A 22,738-nucleotide genomic window follows, 5' to 3' on the forward strand; every position below is an offset into this window, starting at 1 on the left:
TAGCTTCCAGCAGGCAAACAGCATATGCCATATAGGTAACACAGGTGGCCATACACAGGGTCATGTCTTCTGATGTCGGACCACAAAGTCACTTTTCTAATTATTTAATAATTTTCCAAACTCAAAATAACATGTAGATTAGACACAATTATCACAAAATACACACATTACACACATCACATGCCACAAAATCTGCGATTCAGAAGACAATCGTGTAAGGAAACTATGTAGCACATTGGATTTGTGGGTTTTTACTACAAAATCTCCTAATAATAATAATACATAACAATCCGGGAAGACAGCACAAAGTCCAGATCTGCAGCCTCATCACAGGGGCAGGCGCATCTGTAGCCGGGGAGCTGCGGGAGGCACTGTCACACTCTACATCTGACATAGCAGTGCTGACAATGCACATACCCAAGACAGGACAGAGGAAAGGAGAATATCTGTCACGCAGGATACTGGAGACCGACATTTTGAGCGCTGATTCAACATTCAAGCAACTGACTCATACCTACTGATGTCAATAAAGGGAAACAATTTATTGCTCAAGTGTGATAAAAGGTAGCACCATTGTTCAATATTATTTTATAATTGATACGTGGAGAGAGAGATTCGTCCCACTACCAAACCTGCAAATCCCTCTAAAAATAAAAGCCCTTACTGTGTTTTCCTAAAAATCTGGCTGAGTCACTATTTGGATCCAATAGATTTTTTCTTTTATTTTGCCTTGAGATTCACAGGCGTCCTGCTGTGAACAAAAGGCACTCAAGCGGGTTTAACAGGACTCTGTCCTCATCCTGGGGGACACATATTGACCCTCGCATATGACCCCGTCACTGCCTCACATACCCCCCCTGTTTAAACTTGTGGGGTTGAACACTTGTCACCATACAGGGTGCCCACGACAGGGCATCTATATTCCCTTTCGCCTTCCCTGCGTGATGTTCCACCTGTGAGTACTCTGTAATATAAAAAAGGGCTGGGATTGCCTTGTGCATGTTCAGCATCACACCTGAGAGGGGATTAATTGGTTAATATCTGGCCACCGAGCCCTAATTGAAGATGGACAACTATAAGCTAAGTACTCTTTGCTTCTCATTATACTCCTGATGAACCTTGGTAAAAGGGGAAACGCGTCCAGTTGTAGCTGAGAGCTGCAGCTAGCTGTATCCTAGCTTGGAGTTCAATCTCTTGCTATAACTACGACAGGTGGTTGTGGCCTAGTATTTTCCATATCACCTATAAGGATCAATCTGTATTCTCCAATATTGTTTGCAGTTGAGAGTTTCAGTGAGCTGCAATCTAGCTTGGAGTCCAAGTGTTTTGTGTACCTATAATATGTGGTTGTGGTATATTGCTCAGGATGTCATTGACAAGGGTGGATTTATATCTGATTGAAAGAGCTAATTTATGGCACATGAGCGGTTTGATTTAATATATTATCAACTGACCATATAACGGTATTTTTTTAGGAGCATATGAGCAAAAGAGATTATACAATGTATAATTCTAGAAGAGGATCTGTTAAACTGCATCAGTTATTTTTTTATTGATTTTGTTTACGTATCAATTACTGTATAATCATAATTTTGGCATCTATATACGGACATTATACACTTGCCTATTGCTCCTCTTTTCCATAACCACCATACATTCTATTACGTTACCCGATAGTAGTAAACTCTTTTACAGGGGCTCTTTTTCTTAGACAGGGAGATCGGCGGTGGTGTGAGCCTTCTGTACCCGCTGACCACCAATGACGGCTCACACCACCGCCGATCTCCCTGTCTCTGGACCTACAGGTATTTTGCTCTCATGCCTCCATCTTTCTGCACCTTACAACGCTACCAGCACCTTGACCTCGGGCCTTTTGTCCATAGTGCCTTTAGGGATCCCGCTCCCTGTCCGTGCCGTACTGGACCCCCGCACTCTCCAGCTGTCTTTTATACCTTTTTCTTATGTTTTGATTTATGGTCCTTTTCTTAGCATTATTTCTTTGCCTCACTTTCTTTAAACTCTCCATGGGAGCCTTTGTGTCCGTCCATTGGACAGTGTCCTCTTCTTTCCCTATTGCTCTCCACTTTAAAGGTCAGTTATGCTCTACACCTCTCGCATATCTATTACACCAGCTTCATGCCTTATTTAATTTTCTGCGTGGCCAGCCATCTCCGTTGTTGCCTTCCTGGACGCTGCTATGTCTATTTCATTCATTGCGTACTCTATATGGGCATTATCTGTATATATGTAAATTATTGGATGTCTATATTTGAATGTTTTAGCTTTTATTGTACGTATACATCACGACTTTGGATGCTCACCTGGTGCTCATGCACCATACTGCTTTATTACTATTGTTTTATTATTTTTATTTTTGCACTTTGCCATATTTTTCTTTGTTTTTCTTGGCCACATTATCTCAAATATATTGTATTTTTATGTTTTTTTCAGTGAGGTTTGATAAAGACCCATCAAGGGGTCGAAACGTTACCTCAATACTTTATTGAGCACTGTGGTGTTCCTCAATAAATATTTCACATTTATGACGAAATTTGAATACATTCTCTGAGTGCGGTTGTTTGTCCGAATTTATGAGTCTACTGGATCCAGTCCAGGTTCAGCCTGCACCAGCATCACACTTTCAGAGTGCACGCCTTTCCTCTCAGAACACAGATGTATCACACAGACACGGATATCTCCGGTACCGTGTTTACCTGTACCGGAAATATCAGGATGTGTGAAACCGGCCTAAGAGAAAGGGACAGTGGAATTTCGCGAACTAGCGAGGACACCTGTTTTGAGGTTCCATGGTGTCAACTCCCGCAGTAGGTTGTATAACTAGAGAGCATGAACAAATTAGTGATGTCTAGGGACAGTCCTTTTGCGCTAGTTCTTTTCCTATTCAAGCTAAGGCATTGAATAGTGATACATGTTTTTGACTACATCAATTTTTGACACCAAAACACTGACATACTCTATTATCTATTCCCTCTGTCCCACCTACTGAATAACTTATCACTCCCTAGTCACCAATAGGGCCTTATAGGGCCAGGAGGGAGAGCCGTCGACGAGCGAGGGCGCCATTGCGCAGGTTTTTAGGGTGCCAACCTCCGCTGGTAGGTAGGAAGGCTCAGTTCATTACAGGGCTAGGCACCGCCCTGTGGGGTTTACTACCTTTAACTGGTTTGGTGATGGGGTTGTGCTCACGTTTTGTTTAATATTTTTAATTAATTGTCTACAGTGAGCCTATTTGATTTACTCCTCTTATTCCCTATTTTTTAAAACTGTGAAAGTGATTGACATTTGCAGAGACAGAAACCATCGGGTGACCCGAGCATTCCTCTCCTTGGCATTTCTTATCCATACCAAGGGTGAAAGATCCGTCACCAAGGAAAATGGTCGACTGAGCACGAAATAACATAGGGATTCCAAGGCCCACTTAATAGCCAGGCACTCCTCTACTGCGCTATAATTTTTCTCGGCTGGGGTGAATTTCCTACTCAGGTAGGTGACCTGATGTTCCTCTCTGTTCACCTCCTGCGACAGGACCTCTCCTAGGCCGATGTTAGAGGTGTCCGTCTGCACTATGAAGTCTCTCTTGAAGTTGGGGCTGATGAGAACAGGCTGTCCGCACAGCACCAACTTCATGGATTGGTATGCTTCCTCCACCTGAGGGTTGCACCAGACCATGACCAAATTCTTTCCCTTGAGGAGATTGGCTAGGGGTGTTGCTCTCCCAGAGAAATTAGGTATAAACCTCCGGTAATACCCAACGATGCCAAGAAAAGCTCTCACCTGTTTGGTGGTAACAAATTGGGGCAAGTTCTGTATGGCCTCGATTTTATTTATTTGGGGTTTGATAACCCCATGCCAATCACGTACCCTCGGTCCTGATTGGCCCCAGCCAAGGGTTCCTGGGCTGGCAGGTCCCGACGTGATAACCGCAGTGGAGCAGTATGCCATATAAAGTCCTGAGTGGCCGTATACCGCTCAACCAGGCTGACCACCTGGTCTAGGGTGCTGGGATCCCCTTGGCCCACCCAGCGGTGAATAGCGGCTGGCAGAGTTCTTACTAGCCGCTCAACCACCAGTCTATCTACCATCTGGAAAGGGGTTAAAGTCTCAGGCTGAACCCATTTCTTTACCAGCTGTAGTAAATTATATGCCTGAGCCCTGGCGGGGCGAGTTTCCATAAAGGACCACTGGAACACCCCTTGAGCTCGTACATACGTTTTAACCCCCAGTTCAGTTTCTTATAGTCCAGGGCGTCATCCTGTAGGCCTTCTGGGCATCTCCCGTCAGGAAGGGGGGCCATCACTTCAGCCCACTGAGAAAACGGCAAGCTCTCCCGCTCTGCTGTACGCTCAAACAAATAAACCAAATAATAAACAAGTAAAATAAACAACAGCAAACAAAACCTATACATAAACTTTTTTTAATATATAAAATAACCACAAACTATACAAATATATACAAGACTAAACTAACCACCACCCCACACTCAAGCCCACCATTTCCATCCCCCGATGGCTGACACTGTGCGAGCTACTGAAGAGCAATGAATACTCACTGCTCTTTGCGCACACAGTCCCGATGTGCAGAGCAGTGAGTTTTCCGGCAGCTGTGTTCTGCTTGTCAATAGCGCTAGACGTCCATGCCATGCACTGCTCACAACCATAAAGCAGATGCGGGCACCGGAACAAGATGCTGCGAGGGAGCGCTGGGAAGGTAAGTGTAATGGTTTGGGTTTTTTTATGTTTTCTGATGGGGTCATGCATTTCAGGATGGGGATGGGATGGGGGTGGCATTTATAAGGATGGGTCCAATCATACCAGAATAGGGATGGGACCATGCATACTAGGACGAGATGGAGGCCCAGCATACCAGGATAGGGATGAGGCCATGCATATTTAGACGAGATGGGGTCCATGCATACTAGGATAGGGATCAGGGCGATCATTCCTGCGAGGATAGGGATGAGGGGGACCATTCCTACCAGGATAGGGATGACTGGGCCATGCACACCAGGATAGGGATGAGGGGACCATGCATACCAGGATAGGGATGAGGGATCCATGCATACCAAGATAGGGATGAGGGGGCCATGCATATCTGGGTAGGGATGAGGGGGCCATGTGTATTAGGGTGGGGATGAGGCGACCATATATATCAGGATAGGGGAAAACAGAAGAACAGAACTGACCACATTTTTTGCTTCATTTTTTTTCCCCTAATTTCCTCCTCTTAAACCTAAGTGCTTATGGTCCGTAAAATACAATACCCATGTATTATACTCCAGAGCTGCGCTCACTATTCTGCTGATGCAGTCACTGTGTACATACATTACATTACTGATCCTGTACTGATCCTGAGTTATGGAGCGCCCCACCAGGGCCTAGGGGTACTCGGTACCGGGTCCAGTGGTCATTAAAGGGCAAGTCACGGCGGCAGCGACCCACTCTGTGGCCCTGGGCATCCAATAAAAGGGGTTAGAGCAAATGGGAAATAAAGTTTATAAAGTTTGTTCGTGACGCCACCTGTGGTATTCGGTCAGGGATGACCGACGCTGCTTAAAGGGGTCCACTGGGGTGATGTTATGGCAGCAGGGATTGTATGGCTTCCCACAGGTGAACCTTGGTCCCCAGGGCTCCCGATGTAGTAGAAAGAAACAGAGGACACAAGTTGCAGTCTCTTTACCTCTTTACTGATGCAAGGCAGCCACAGTCCAGGGTCCAGATCGCGCGTGTTGGTGTGGCCCGACCAGCCTGGAAGCAACTCAGGAATCCCCTTAGCCAGGTGGAATGGGAAGCCTTACTTCTAGCCCTGTGTTGTAGTCCCTTGCTGCCTTAGGCCTCACACAAGGTCCTCACTTTCTCTCTGTCCCCCTTTGGGTAGGACACTAACCCTCATGGCAGGTAACGCGAGCATTTTAACAGGATCTCTAATTATGACCTGGGCTCTATGTGTTACTGTGCCTTTGGGTGTGAATGGTGGACAGGTGACTTGAAATCCAGCTGTCCACTGGTTTCTGCTGTGGGGCATGAAGTTACCCCCACAACCTTGGTCTTCCGGCTACCGGAATTCTGCGCTTCAGCGTGGAGGAAGCTCAGTCGCAGCTTCCAGGAGCTGCAGCACCTCACGTGGCTGCACAGCCCCAGCTTTCCTATCAGACTCTCTCTGTCTGCTTCCACTCCGCTCTCTCTCTTCTCACAATCTGAACTCCTTCCCTGTCTCTGACAGACTGACTTAACTCCTCCTCCAGACCAGGATATATCTATCTAAGGACGTTCCCCTGACTTAGAGTTCAGAGCTCCCCCTTCTGGCCTGGAGTCAGAACAGTGTTGTATGTGCTGGTTACCTGTTAAAGGGATCCTTCCTTGCTTCCAAGCATGGCATCACTCTCCCTGTGAGGAAAGCAATGCTACTGTAATAACCGGTTACCTGGGGTGTTACAGTTACATCCTGTATTATACCCCAGAGCTGCAGACACTATTCTGCTGGTGCAGTCACTGTGTACATACATTACATTACTGATACTGAGTTACATCCTGTATTATACCCCAGAGCTGCACTCACTATTCTGCTGGTGCAGTCACTGTGTACATACATTACATTACTGATCCTAAGTTACATCCTGTATTATACCCCAGGGCTGCACTCATTATTCTGCTGGTGCAGTCACTGTGTACATGCCTTACATTACTTATCCTGAGTTACATCCTGTATTATACCCTAGAGTTGCACTCACTTTTCTGCTGGCGCAGTCCTTGTGTACATACAGTGCCTTGCGAAAGTATTCGGCCCCCTTGAACTTTTTAACCTTTTCCCACATATCATGCTTCAAACACAAAGATACCAAATGTATATTTTTGGTGAAGAATCAACAACAAGTGGAACACAATTGTGAAGTTGAACGGAATTTATTGGTTATTTAAAATTTTTGTGGAAATTCAAAAACTGAAAAGTGGGGCGTGCAATATTATTCGGCCCCTTTAACTTAATACTTTGTTGCGCCACCTTTTGCTGCGATTACAGCTGCAAGTCGCTTGGGGTATGTCTCTATCAGTTTTGTACATCGAGAGACTGAAATTCTTGCCCATTCTTCCTTAGCAAACAGCTCGAGCTCAGTGAGGTTTGATGGAGATCATTTGTGAACAGCAGTTTTCAGCTCTTTCCACAGATTCTCGATTGGATTGAGGTCTGGTCTTTGACTTGGTCATTCTAACACCTGGATACGTTTATTTGTGAACCATTCCATTGTAGATTTTGCTTTATGTCTGGGATCATTGTCTTGCTGGAAGACAAATCTCTGTCCCAGTCTCAGGTCTTTTGCAGACTCCAACAGGTTTTCTTCAAGAATGGTCCTGTATTTGGCTCCATCCATCTTCCCATCAATTTTATCCATCTTCCCTGTCCCTGCTGAACAAAAGCAGGCCCAAACCATGATGCTGCCACCACCATGTTTCACAGTGGGGATGATGTGTTCAGGGTGATGAGCTGTGTTGCCTTTACGCCAAACATATCGTTTGGCATTGCTGCCAAAAAGTTTGATTTTGGTTTCATCTGACCAGAGCACCTTCTTCCACATGTTTGGTGTGTCTCCCAGGTGGCTGGTTGCAAACTTTAAATGACACTTTTTATGGATATCTTTGAGAAATGGCTTTCTACTTGCCACTCTTCCATTAAGGCCAGATTTGTGCAGTGTATGACTGATTGTTGTCCTATGGACAGACTGTCCCACCTCAGCTGTAGATCTCTGCAGTTCATCCAGAGTGATCATGGGCCTCTTGGCTGCATCTCTGATCAGTCTCTTCCTTGTTTGAGATGAAAGTTTAGAGGGACAGCCGGGTCTTGGTAGATTTGCAGTGGTAGGATACTCCTTCCATTTCAATATGATCGCTTGCACAGTTCTCCTTGGGATCTTTAAAGTTTTGGAAATCATTTTGTATCCAAATCCGGCTTTAAACTTCTCCACAACAGTATCACGGACCTACCTGTTGTGTTCCTTGGTCTTCATGATGCTCTCTGTGCTTCAGAACCCTGAGACTATCACAGAGCAGGTGCATTTATACGGAGACTTGATTACACACAGGTGGATTATATTTATCATCATTAGGCATTTAGGACAACATTGGATCATTCAGAGATCCACAATGAACTTCTGGAGTGAGTTTGCTGCACTGAAAGTAAAGGGGCTGAATAATATTGTACGCTCCACTTTTCAGTTTTTGAATTTCCACAAAAATTTTAAATAACCAATAAATTTGGTTCAACTTCACAATTGTGTTCCACTTGCTGTTGATTCTTCACCAAAAAATTACACTTGGTATCTTTATGTTTGAAGCATGATATGTGGGAAAAGGTTGAAAAGTTCAAGGGTGCTGAATACTTTCGCAAGGCACTGTATATTACTCGGAGTACATCATGCTGAGTATCTTCCCTGTAGATGACGGTTCACTCCTGAATTACCTGTTATCTGGTAACTATCTCACGCCCAGATCCAGTATTTAATATCAGCATGTTCTGTTTGTTATGAATATGGTGGAAGCTCAATATTTAATCTCAATAATCGCCCTACAAGTGTCTGACTCCGCTGAAAAGTGAGAGAAATGGAGACCGACGGCTGCAGGGAAAGGACGTTCCCCATGGAGCCCTGAAGAGTTTCCCTGCAGCAATTCTGCTGTGTTACTGGGATTGGTTTATAACGAGAACGTAATGACAAATCTCCAAATAAACTAGCAGTAAGACCCCCCATGTCTCCTCTATGGACCCTCACAACACTGGCACGCTGCTACCAGCTGTCAGGATCACTGCGGTGATGGACATTTCCAGCAGTCCCACAGACAATGAATGGATCAACCACGAGCATGCTGCATCCAGTCGAGGCTCTGCAGAACCCTGTCCCGGGGGGGTCCCGCTGGTCAGACCCCTAGTGATCAGGGAATAACTTTCAATCTTAGGAAAGCCCCTTTAAGCTGGGACATCAGATATGTGGACGACAATCTAACTAAACTATGATTGATTCCATTTCACTCATTTGACAAGTGACTCCGAAATGGGCAGTAATCAGATTCACAGTGCGCACCCACCTCTGCTCTATACGGTATTATACTACTATATCAGGCCCTGTTCACACTGTGATTCTGCCTGAATCCCTTCAAGCTGGGAATCCCCAACAGTGTCATCATACTGCTATATTATGTCACTGTATTATACAGATTCATTACACAACCATGTTATACCGCTACATACTGCTATATTATGCAGATCCATAATACAACCTTGTTATTCCGCTGCATTCCACTAAACTGCTATATTATACAACTTTATTTTACAGCTGCATCACACGATATTATACCGCCATATTACACCATTATAATTTATTTCTCCATTATAAAGCTGTATTACACTAACATTTTATACTATTATATTAACATACTGCAGTAGACGACTATAGTCAGATGTATTAAACTGCTATAATATAACCGTTTATTAAACTACTATTAATACCATTAGAATATACCCCTTTATTATACACATGTATTACAGTACTATATTATACTGCTATAATACACCACTAAAATACAGTATACCCCTTAATTATAACACTATATTATACAACAATTATACAGCTGTATTACACTATTATATTATACCACACTACTATGATCTACCTCTATTGTACAGATGTGTTACACTTAGTGTTGAGCGATACCTTCCGATATCCAGAAGTATCGGTATCGGATTGGATCGGCCGATATCCAAAAAATATCGGATATCGCCGATCCCGATACCAATGCAAGTCAATGGGAAACAAATATTGGAATGTAAATAAGCCCTTTCTGTCCTTCTACATCCTGTCCCGGAGGGGGGAAGAGTGTGGGCGGACACTGTGCGTGTCTGTGTGTGCGGGCCGGGGGTCTGTGCGTACCTGCCGGGGCTCTGTGCGGGCCTGCCGGGGCTCTGTGCGGGCCTGCCGGGGCTCTGTGCGGGCCTGCCGGGGGCTCTGTGCGGGCTGCCGGGGGCTCTGTGCGGGCTGCCGGGGGCTCTGTGCGTGGCTGCCGGGGCTCTGCGCGGGCTGCTGGGGCTCTGTGCAGGGCTGCCGGGGCTCTGTACGTGCTTGCACAGACCCTCGACAGCCCGCAGAGCCCCGACAGGCACGTACAGACCACCCACGGTCACGCACAGACCCCGCCCGCGCACACACACACAGTCTCCGCCCACACTCCATTATAGTGCATAATTGCACTATAGGAACTTCCGATTCCGGTATCCGATATTGCAAAAGTATCGTAACTCGGTATCGGAATCCCGATACAGCGAATATCGGCCGATACCCGATATTTGCAGTATCGGAATGCTCAACACTAGTTACACTATGTTATATCGCTATATTACAGCTCTACATTATACCCCTTTAATCTTCAGCTGTTTTTCATTACTATTTATACCATTAAATTACACCACTATAACATACCCTTTATTATACAGCTGTATCAAAGTGCGGTGTTATAGTGTTATAATACACCACTATAATATACCTCTTAATTACAGCGCTACATTACACCATTGTTATACAGCGGTATTACACTTTTATATTATACCCCTATAATATACCTCTAAATAAACAGCTGTCTCACACTACTAAAACATACCATCATATCACACCAATATAATATAACGCCATATCACACCACTATAATATAACACCATATCACACCACTATAATATACACCTTTATTATACATTTGTGTTACACTACTATATTGTACTTCCCTATCATACCACTACAATATACTTCTACTATACAGCTGTATCACTATTAGATTATACCTCCATATCATACCACTAAATACAAAAAACATATGGACTGGGAGCCCAAAATCAATTGCAAAAACATGTATCTTTATTAAACATGAAGGCACATAAAAAGTAAAAACAAGTATCAATACAAGATCATGGTTATAGTACGAGATGGGTAGAACAACGTGAATCTCTCTTGCAAAAAGTGATAAGGGGGTGGGAGGAGAAGACACGGCAGGATATGTATCAATTAATTATAAAGTGCTAGTGCTTAAAAGGTTTAAATACAATATACAGCTATGTATGCAGGGATGAACATGGGGTGGTAACCGAGTAGCTGCCCACCAACAGGAGTCTGGATAAGTGACTATACAGGCTCCAATTATACACATATGATTACAAGAAGCTCTTACCCAGAGTTCCCCAAGAGAGACACCAAGTAGAGAGCCCCAACGCTCGTTTCAAGTTGCCTTCTTCAGGGGCCCATCTGAAAAAGCCAACGTGAAATACGTGTTAGGGCTCTCTACATGGTGTCTCTCTTGGGGAACTCTGGGTAAGGAAAGGCCATACTGGGCCCCTGGCCCTCAAGGGAGGCCACAGGGAATGGCAGAGCCTCAGGGTGGGCAAGGGCAAGTCGGGGTTAATTAGTTTGCTTGGGCTGTGTAGGACGGGGGGGCGGGGTTTGGATGAGTCCGAGAGGAGCAAGCAGGGGGAGCTTACTGAGGGGGTGATTTGGATAAGAAACTGCCAATTTCACCTCAGCAACTGCCACGCTCACCTGCTGGTCCGGCGGTGGCTGAAATCCCCACCCACCCTTCCTTTTTCCTGTTTCGATTTTGTTTAATCGCGTTTATTTTAAGGTTATGTTTTTGTTTAAGGGGAAGGAGTAATTTTTGTCATAGCAGTTAGGCGGGGTAGGGAGGTCCTCGAAGTTGGTGGAAAGAGGGGAATGGCGGATTCTAAGGGGGGGGGACCTCTAGTGGTCCTGGACTCCCCCGGAGTGGATTGCGAGTGGTTGTGGTAGATCAGCCCGTGGAGGGGCTGATTAAAGGATTTGGTAATCGGTTGGTTTGGCCGGGTTGGTCATTATCTGCCTCCGAGCTGGTGCTTAGCGGCTGGAGGCAAGACTAAGCCTGGAGGCCAAGGTACACAATTTGAATTTATGCAAGGTTATTTTTTAGGCTTCGAGGACCACCACTCCCTGGGGGGATATTGTTTACATGTTTTATTTATGTTTAACCCCTTAACGACCGCCGATACGCCTTTTAACGGCGGCCGCTAAGGGTACTTAATCCACAGCGCCGTTAATTAACGGCGCTGTGGAAAAAGTGAATAGCGCCCCCCAGAGTCGGATTTTCTCTGGGGTCTCGGTTGCCGAGGGTAGCCGAGACCCCAGAGAACATGATTCGGGGGGGTTTTACCGACCCCCGAGTTGCGATCGCCGGTAATTAACCGTTTACCGGCGGTCGCAACAAAAAAAAAAAACGCGATTTGCCGTTTAATTTCTCTGTCCTCCGATGTGATCGCACATCGGAGGACAGAGAAATGTGGTCCCCGATGGCCCCCAATAGCCCCCCAATACTCACCTACCTCCCCCGGTGCTCCTCGTGTCTCCCCATGGGCGCCGCCATCTTTTTTCCGGGAAAAAATGGCGGGCGCACGCGCAGTGCGCCCGCCGCCCGGCACCCGGAAGATCTTTGGGGTCGGCTGCCGGGGGTAGCCGAGACCCCAAAGAACATGATCGGGGTCGGTTTGCACCGACCCCTGCTTTGCGATCGCCGGTAATTAACAGTTTACCGGCGACCGCAAAAAAAAAAAAAAAAAAAAGCGATCAGTTATTTCTCTGTCCTCTGATGTGATCGCACATCAGAGGACAGAGAAATAGGGGGATTCAGGGACCCTAACATACTCACCCGGGGTCCCTGGGTCCTCTTCTGTCTTCTCCTGCCAGCCGGCTTTTTCATCATGGCGGGCGCATGCGCAGTGCGCCCGCCATCTGCTGCCATCTGCCGGCCGGCAGGAGAAGACAAGTTGGGGCTAAAATTAGGGTTAGGGTTAGGGTTAGGGTTAGAGTTAGGGTTAGAGTTAGGGTTAGAGTTAGGGTTAGGGTTAGAGTTAGGGTTAGGGTTAGAGTTAGGGTTAGGGTTAGGCTACTTTCACACTAGCGTTTTTTGGCTTCCGTCGCAATGCGTCGTTGGAGAAAAAACGCATCCTGCAAAAGTGCTTGCAGGATGCGTTTTTTCTCCATTGGCTTGCATTAGCGACGCATTGCGACGGATTGCCACATGTCGCATCCGTCGTGCGATGGATGCGTCGTGCTTTGGCGGACCATCGACACAAAAAAAACTACATGTAACTTTTTTGTGCGACGTGTCCGCCATTTTTTCCGACCGCGCATGCGTGGCCGGAACTCCGCCCCCGCCTCCCCGCACCTCACAATGGGGCAGCGGATGCGTTGAAAAAACAGCATCCGCTGCACCCGTTGTGCGGCGCTTACAACGCTAGCGTCGGTACGTCGGCCCGACACACTGCGATGGGCCGAGTACGACGCTAGTGTGAAAGTAGCCTTAGGCTTCTTTCACACTTGCGTCGGTACGGGGCGGTCGCAATGCGTCGGCCCGATGTACCGACGCACGTTGTGAAAATTGTGCACAACGTGGGCAGCGGATGCAGTTTTTCAACGCATCCGCTGCCCAGTCTATGTCCTGGGGAGGAGGGGGCAGAGTTACGGCCACGCATGCGCGGAAATGGCGGACGCGACGTACAAAAAAAAGGTTACATTGAACTTTTTTTGTGACGACGGGGGCTAAAGTTATGGTTAGGGTTGGGGCTAAAGTTAGGGTTGGGGCTAAAGTTAGGGTTAGAGTTGGGATTAGGGTTAGGGTTTGGATTAGGGTTGGGATTAGTGTTACGTTTGGGATTAGGGTTGGGATTAGGGTTAGGGTTGGGATTAGGGTTAGGGGTGTGTTGGATTTAGGGTTTTGATTAGGGTTATGGTTAGGGTTGAGATTAGGGCTGTTTTGGGGTTAGGGTTGTGATTATCGTTAGGGTTGTGATTAGGATTATGGATCGGGTTGAGATTAGAGTTAGGGGTGTGTTGGGGTTAGGGTTGGAGTTAGAATTGGGGGGTTTCCACTGTTTAGGTACATCAGGGGGTCTCCAAACACGACAGCCAATTTTGCGCTAAAAAAGTCAAATGGTACCCCCTCCCTTCTGAGCTCTGCCGTGCGCCCAAACAGTGGTTTACCCCCACATATGGGGCATCAGCGTACTCGGGATAAATTGGACAACAACTTTTGGGGTCCAATTTCTCTTGTTACCCTTGTGAAAATAAAAACTTGGGGGCTAAAAATCTTTTTTGTTGGAAAAAAAAATATTTTTTTATTTTCACTACTCTGCATTATAAACTTCTGTGAAGCACTTGAGCTTTCAAAGTTCTCACCACATATCTAGATAAGTTCCTTAGGGGGTCTAGTTTCCAAAATTTGGTCACTTGTGGGGGTTTCTACTGTTTAGGTACATTAGGGGTCTGCAAACGCAACATAACGCCCGCAGACAATTCTATCAAAGTCTGCATTCCAAAATGGCGCTCCTTCCCTTCCGAGCTCTGCCGTGCGCCCAAACAGTGGTTTACCCCCACATATGGGGTACCAGCATACTCAGGACAAATTGGACAACAACTTTTGGGGTCCAATTTCTCTTGTTACCCTTGTGAAAATAAAAATTTGGGGGCTAAAAAAATCTTTTTTGTGGGAAAAAAAATATTTTTTATTTTCACTACTCTGCATTATAAACTTCTGTGAAGCACTTGGGCATTCAAAGTTCTCACCACATATCTAGATAAGTTCCTTGGGGGGTCTATTTTCCAAAATGGGGTCACTTGTTGGGGGTTTCTACTGTTTAGGTACATTAGGGGTCTGCAAACGCAACATAACGCCCGCAGACAATTCTATCAAAGTCTGCATTCCAAAATGGCGCTCCTTCCCTTCCGAGCTCTGCCGTGCGCCCAAACAGTGGTTTACCCCCACATATGGGGTACCAGCATACTCAGGACAAATTGGACAACAACTTTTGGGGTCCAATTTCTCTTGTTACCCTTGTGAAAATAAAAATTTGGGGGCTAAAAAAATCTTTTTTGTGGGAAAAAAAATATTTTTTATTTTCACTACTCTGCATTATAAACTTCTGTGAAGCACTTGGGCATTCAAAGTTCTCACCACATATCTAGATAAGTTCCTTGTGGGGTCTATTTTCCAAAATGGGGTCACTTGTTGGGGGTTTCTACTGTTTAGGTACATTAGGGGTCTGCAAACGCAACATAACGCCCGCAGACAATTCTATCAAAGTCTGCATTCCAAAATGGCGCTCCTTCCCTTCCGAGCTCTGCCATGCGCCTAAACAGTGGTTTACCCCCACATATGGGGTACCAGCATACTCAGGACAAATTGGACAACAACTTTTGGGGTCCAATTTCTCTTGTTACCCTTGTGAAAATAAAAACTTGGGGGCTAAAAAATCTTTATTGTTAAAAAATATATATTTTTTATTTTCACGACTCTGCATTATAAACTTCTGTGATGCACTTGGGCATTCAAAGTTCTCACTACACATCTAGATAAGTTCCATGGGGGGTCTAGTTTCCAAAATGGGGTCACTTTTGGGGGGTTTCTACTGTTTAGGCACATCAGGGGCTCTCCAAACGCGACATGGCGTCCGATCTCAATTCCAGTCAATTTTGCATTGAAAAGTCAAATGGCGCTCCTTTGCTTCCGAGCTCAGCCATGCGCCCAAACAGTGGTTTACCCCCACATATGGGGTGTCGGCGTACTCAAGACAAATTGTACAACAGCTTCTGGGGTCCATTTTCTCCTGTTACCCTTGGTAAAATAAAAATTTGGAGGCAAAAAGATCATTTTTGTAGAAAAAATGCGATTTTTTTATTTTCACGGCTCTACGTTATAAACTTCTGTGAAGCACCTGGGGGTTTAAAGTGCTCACCACACATCTAGATAAGTTCCTTAAGGGGTCTAGTTTCCAAAATGGTGTCATATGTGGGGGGTCTCTACTGTTTAGGCACATCAGCGGCTCTCCAAACGCGACATGGCATCCGATCTCAATTCCAGCCAATTCTGCATTGAAAAAGTCAAACGGTGCTCCTTCACTTCCAAGCTCTGCGGTGCGCCCAAACAGTGGTTTACCTCCACATATGGGGTATCGACGTACTCAGGAGAAATTGCACAACAACTTTTGTGGTCTAATTTCTCCTGTTACCCTTGTGAAAATAAGAATTTGTGGGCGAAAAAATCATTTTTGTGAAAAAAAATGCGATTTTTTATTTTCACGGCTCTACGTTATAAACTTCTGTGAAGCACTTGGGGGTTCAAAGAGCTCACCACACATCTAGATAAGTTCCTTGGGGGGTCTAGTTTCCAAAATGGTGTCACTTGTGGGGGGTTTCCACTGTTTAGGCACATTAGGGGCTCTCCAAACGCGACATGGCGTCCGATCTCAATTCCAGCCAATTCTGCATTGAAACAGTCAAACGGTGCTCCTTCGCTTCCAAGCTCTGCGGTGCGCCCAAACAGTGGTTTACCTCCACATATGGGGTATCGGCGTACTCAGGAAAAATTGCACAACAAAATTTGTGGTTAAATTTCTGTTTTTACACTTGTGAAAATTAAAAAAAATGGTTCTGAAGTAAAATGTTTGCAAAAAAAAGTTAAATGTTCATTTTTTTCTTCCACATTGTTTTAGTTCCTGTGAAGTACGTAAAGGGTTAATAAACTTCTTGAATGTGGTTTTGAGCAGCTTGAGGGGTGCAGTTTTTAGAATGGTGTCACACTTGGTTATTTTCTATCATATAGACCCCTCAAAATCACTTCAAAGGTGATGTGGTCCCTAAAAAAAACATGGTGTTGTAAAAATGAGAAATTGCTGGTCAACTTTTAACCCTTATAACTCCCTAACAAAAAAAAAAATTGTTTCCAAAATTGTGCTGATGTAAAGTAGACATGTGAGAAATGTTATTTATTAACTATTTTTTGTGACATATCTCTCTGATTTAAGGGCATAAAAATACAAAGTTTGAAAATTGCAAAATTTTAAAAATTTTCGCCATATTTCCATTTTTTTCATAAATAATCGCAAGTAATATCGAACAAATGTTACCACTAACTTGAAGTACAACACGTCACGAAAAAACAATCTCAGAATCAGCGGGATCCGATAAAGCGTTCCAGAGTTATAACCTCATAAAGTGACACTGGTCAGAATTGTAAAAATTGGCTCGGTCATTAAGTACCAAATTGGCTCTGTCACTAAGGGGTTAATAAAAGGCTGCTGTGGCCATTTAATCCAAATCTGGTGTAATGTCGTTATTCAGGAGGGGACCTTACGATAAGGCAGTTTACGAGAGATCCGATGCAGTAAGTAATTAAGGTTAGGCATTTAAGTCAGTAAAGGCGGTCATGAGTCACGTGTACCCCTTACGTCAAGAGCTTCTTGTAATCATATATGTATAATTGGAGCCTGTATCATCACTTATCCAGACTCCAGTTGGTGGGCAGATACTCGGTTACAACTCCATGTTCACCCCTGCATACATAGCAGTATATTGTATTTAAACCTTTAAGGCTGTGTGCCCACGTTCTGGATTTTTAGCGTTTTTAAGCGTTTTTGCGGCGGTTTTCCGCTGTGGAAACACTTAAAAATGCTTACATAAAGCATCCCATTATTTTAATGCATTCCGCAATTTTTGTGCCCATGCTGCATTTTTTTTCCGCAGCAGAAAATCATTGTAGAAAAAAACGCAGCATGTTCATGAATTTGGCGGAAAATCGGCAGTTTTGCTGCTATAGAATTGTATTTGGACCATTGTAAAAAAAAAAAGCTAAAAATCTGCGAAAAAAACGCGATAAATACGTGCAAAAAACGCAATAAAAATGCAAAAAAAACGCAAGCGGATTTCCTGCGAAGGTATTCCGGATTTCAACGGGAAAATTCTGCATACTTTCTGCTACGTGGGCACATAGCCTTAAGCACTAGCACTTTATAATTAATTGATACATATTCGGTGACTGCTCCTCCCACCCCCATATCACTTAACCATGATCTTGTATTGATACTTGTTTTTACTTTTTATGTGCCTTCATGTTTAATAAAGATACATGTTTTTGCAAGTGATTTTGGACTCCCAGTCCATATGTTTTTTGTATTCAGCTCGGCAGAGTGTCCTTGTGAGACTGTACAAGCTCCTACTTAATAAGACATAGAACCTTTCTGATATGTTATTTGTGCTATTATGTGTTCTGTTTTGATGATATGGTGTCATATCATATCATACCACTATAATGTACTTCTGTTATACAGCTGTATTACACTATTATATTATACCGCCATATCACAACACTATAATATAGCTCTATTATACAGCTGTATTATACTACTATAGTATACCGCCTCCTTATTAAATCATTATAATATACTATTATTATACAGTTGTATTACACTACTATATAATACTGCCATATCACAGCACTATAATATACTTCTATTACAAAGCTGTATCACACTATTATACTGCCATATTACATCACTATTATTTACTTATTATACAGTGATATCACATTACTATATTATACCGCCATATCACACCACTATACTTTGATACAGCTGTATTACACTAGTATAGTATACTATCATATTACACCACTATAATATACTATTACTACTATATTACACCACTGTAATACACTAATATACAGCTGTATTACACTACTATATTATACCACCATATGACACCACTATAATGTACTATAATTATACAGGTGTATTACTCCACTACTATATTATACCACCATATCACACCACTATAATATACTTCTATTATACAGCTGTATTACACTACTATAGTATACTGCCATATCATACCAGTATAATATACTATTATTATGCATCTGCATTACACTACATCACACCACTATAATATACTATTATTATACAGCTGTATTACACTACTTTAGTATACCGCCATATCACACCACTATAACATACTTCTATTATACAGCTGTATTACACTACTATAGTATACCGCCATATCATACCACTATAATATACCATTATTATACAGCTGTATTGCACTACTATAGTATACCGCCATATCACACCACTATAATATACTATTATTATGCATCTGTATTACACTACATCATACCTCTATAATATACTATTATTATACAGCTGTACTACACTACTTTAGTATACTGCCATATCACACCACTATAATATACTATTATTATACGGCTGTATTACACCACTATAGTACAGTATATTGCCATATCACACCACTATAATATACTATTATTATACAGCTGTATTACATTACTATAGTATACTGCCATATCACACAACTATAATATACTTCTATTATATAGCTGTATTACACTACTATAGTATACCACCATATCATACCACTATAATTTACTATTATTATACAGCTGTATTACACTACATCACACCTCTATAATATACTATTATTATACAGCTGTACTACACTACTTTAGTATACCGCCATATCACACCACTATAATATACTATTATTATACAGCTGTATTACACTACTATAGTATACTGCCATATCACACCACTATAATATACTTCTATTGTATAGCTATATTACACTACTATAGTATACCGCCATATCATAGCACTATAATATACTATTATTATACAGCTGTATTACACTACTATAGTAAACCGCCATATCACACCACTATAATATACTATTATTATGCATCTGTATTACACTACATCACACCTCTATAATATACTATTATTATACAGCTGTACAACACTACTTTAGTATACCGCCATATCACACCACTATAATATACTATTATTATATGGCTGTATTACACCACTATAGTACAGTATATTGCCATATCACACCACTATAATATACTATTATTATACAGCTGTATTACACTACTATAGTATATTGCCATATCACACCACTATAATATACTTCTTTTATATAGCTGTATTTCACTAATATAGTATACCACCATATCATACCGCTATAATATACAGCTGTATTACACTACTATATTACACCACTATAATGTACATCTAATTACATCGATTTATTACCCTACTAGTTAAACCGCCATATATCACATACACTATGTTGCATTACTACATTCTATGTTACTTGATTGACAGGTCATGCTGACACTTGTGGTTCTATAGATAACAGAACAGTGCAGGGCACCTGCTGTCTTTGCTCCAATTAATGCTGAGTTGTGTGTCCATTACCTCGCAGCATGCAGCGTAATGAATATCTGCTACATAAAACATCAAACCTTCTACCTGCAAATATTCCGGAGAAATTCTTCATTTATCCGAGTTTTCTGCTGCCAGTCTTCTGATACATCTAACACTTCCAACACTCCTCCTGAAGAGGGCGCCAATGAACATACACAGTTGTCAACTGTGGCCTCTAGAGGCAGTGGTGGGTACTGCAACTAACCAAATCTTATCAGTCCTTCCTTGTGCAAGCAGGAAGTATAGCAACCCAGTGAGCCGATTGGCTGATCTAAGGGATAGTCATGGAGAGCACTGTGCCCCCTAACTGCAGGTTAGGGCATTACAGGTTGCAACTGTTTTTACCCCCTAATCTAAATGTTTCTTATGGGGGATTAATTATATCAAATCCATAAATGGAACAGTTTGTAGCAAAAAATAAAATTATCCCTTCTAGCAAGACATTAGAGAGACAGTCTGTGCTGTCATTCTTGTTACCCACCCAACACATTCCTGCAGAGGGCGCTAATTAACGCTCACCACCGCCCCCTAGGTGCACTATTGGGTACTGCAACTGAGCTCGAAGTGGCATCAAACCTCTGCACTTACCATTCCCCTAATCAATCGTGCAAAGGGAGAATTCCAGGACAGAAAGTCAGTCCTTACCTGCTTGTCATTAACCCCTTCACTTCCCAGAGCACAACTATGCTGCAACAGTGACCGATTTTGTCTGTGCAATTTAGTGAGAGCTCAGTAAGGCAGGTGGACCTGTAGGATCCTGCACAGGCTGCGAGTTCTCTGCTCAGCTCAGGCTGCAAAGTTCTTTTTCTCTTCATTATTATATTTTTAACTCCCATTTCCTTCCTTCCTTTTGCAACTCAATTAATGCAACAAGAAGCCCTGAGAGCTGAGCTGCTAGCTGGGCTGAGAGTGTGCACAGCACAGGCAGGGGCTGTGTGAGGGATGCATGCTGTGCTGGGGGGCTGTGTGCTCACCTGGAGTAGGGGTCCTGCAGTCTGCTCCTTCCCTGGGTCACTGCTGCTGCTCCTTCTGCAGATCGGTGTGCTCGGTGCCTTCCAGAGCTTGGAATACTGGGTCAAGGGTGGGAGAAGAGAAATGACTGTGTGCAAGGCAGAGAAAGAGAGAGCTGCAGAGACAGAGGGAGGAAGAGACCGAGCTGGGGAGCTCAGGGCTGTGCACACTGGAGTGCACCACAGGGGGCGCCACCACCAGCACAGGAGGTGCCAGGGGGCTGCTGGACCCACACCCGGAGCCTCAGCTGGTATTGGCAGAAGGAGAAAACAGCCAAAAATTCGTATTATTTACTAATGCACAATAACCAATGGGATACATAATAGTAGCAAATGACTAATGTTGTTTAGATACTTTAGTAATTCTTACTTGTTGATGTGTTTGCTATTATTTCGTCGTACTATAGATTTTTATTGATTAAGATTAATATTTGAAAGTTATACAGCAATGTGCTGCGACCAGAAGTTACTGTCACCACAAAAGCCAGGGTTCTCCACTTGTATCTCAGCTCAGTAATAAGTATCCCAATAGGTGCTGATTCCACCCAGGAAGTCCTCCCCAGTCCAACCGGATGGTATTGATGTTTTTACCATCTTTATTATTAGGTGTTGAAGTTTTTATTATTGCACATGATGTTACATTGTGGTGGAGGGCTGATCCCTGTTTCCTAGGGTATCTTCCCACGATCAGTAAATGCTGTGGGTTGGACGCTATGTACTTGTGCAGAGTTCAACCCGCAGTGTCCAAATGTTACAGCGTAGTGGGTGGGATTTCAAGAAATTCTATGCCCACTATGCGAGCACTGACGGACATGCGGCGCGTCTTTCCAGACTGCAGCATGTCTATTCAATGTATTGGACACGGTGATTCTGCACAGTTCAACGAACACATGCAGAATCACCTGCGTTCAATAGCCGCCGGCAGTGCTTGGTACACAGCGGACATGTGCTGCATTCAAAGCGCTGCCTAAGGCTACTTTCACACTAGCGTCGGGAACAACCCGTCGCTGCGCGTCGGGCCGACGTTCCCGACGCTAGTGTGGTCTCCGCCGCACAACGGGGGCAGCGGATGCATATTTCCCACGCATCCGCTGCCCCATTGTGATGTGCGGGGAAGTGCGGGGAGGTGGGGGCGGAGTTCCGACTGCGCATGCGCGGTCGGAAAAAGCGGACCGTCGGGAGCAAAAAACGTTACATGTAACGTTTTTTTCTCCCGACGGACCGCTACCATACGCCCAAACGCCGCCAAACGCATTCACCGTTTTGAAATGCGTCGCAAATGCGTCGCAAATGCGTCGCTAATGTTACTCTATGACGAAACAACGTATCCAGCAAAAACTTTTGCTGGATGCGGCGTTTCGCAAAAACGACGCATTTGCGACGTATTGCAGTTAACGCTAGTGTGAAACTAGCCTAATACTGAACGTGTGCACATACCCTTAGACATCATGTAGAGCTAATATGTGCCATTGGATTTTTCACAGTTTTGTATACTTGAAAATATTGCAAAATAGCCCACTTTTAAGGCTGCCGTCACACTAGCAGTATTTGGTCAGTATTTTACATCAGTATTTGTAGCCAAAACCAGGAGCGGAACAAATAGA

At 43.9% G+C, this 22,738-nt stretch overlaps 1 protein-coding gene across 2 annotated transcripts in view; it reads right to left on the minus strand.

Annotated features, from left to right (window-relative positions):
• Nucleotides 1-21,384, minus strand: part of LBHD2 (LBH domain containing 2) — a 90,902-nt gene extending 69,518 nt beyond the window's left edge. Inside the window, exon 1 of one of the 2 annotated variants that reach the window (XM_077251473.1) lies at nucleotides 21,099-21,384. Coding sequence is in view for 1 of the 2 variants with exons in the window: in XM_077251386.1 (XP_077107501.1) it covers nucleotides 20,770-20,960 (191 nt within the window). In the remaining variant the exon portion in view is untranslated. Of the gene's footprint in view, nucleotides 1-20,769; nucleotides 21,047-21,098 lie in introns of those variants that run through there. The other variant, XM_077251386.1, reaches the window with a different exon arrangement.
• Nucleotides 21,385-22,738: the final 1,354 nt, after the last annotated feature.

This window comes from Ranitomeya variabilis, chromosome 1 (genome assembly GCF_051348905.1).
Source record: "Ranitomeya variabilis isolate aRanVar5 chromosome 1, aRanVar5.hap1, whole genome shotgun sequence".
Classification (NCBI taxonomy): Eukaryota; Metazoa; Chordata; class Amphibia; order Anura; family Dendrobatidae; genus Ranitomeya; species Ranitomeya variabilis.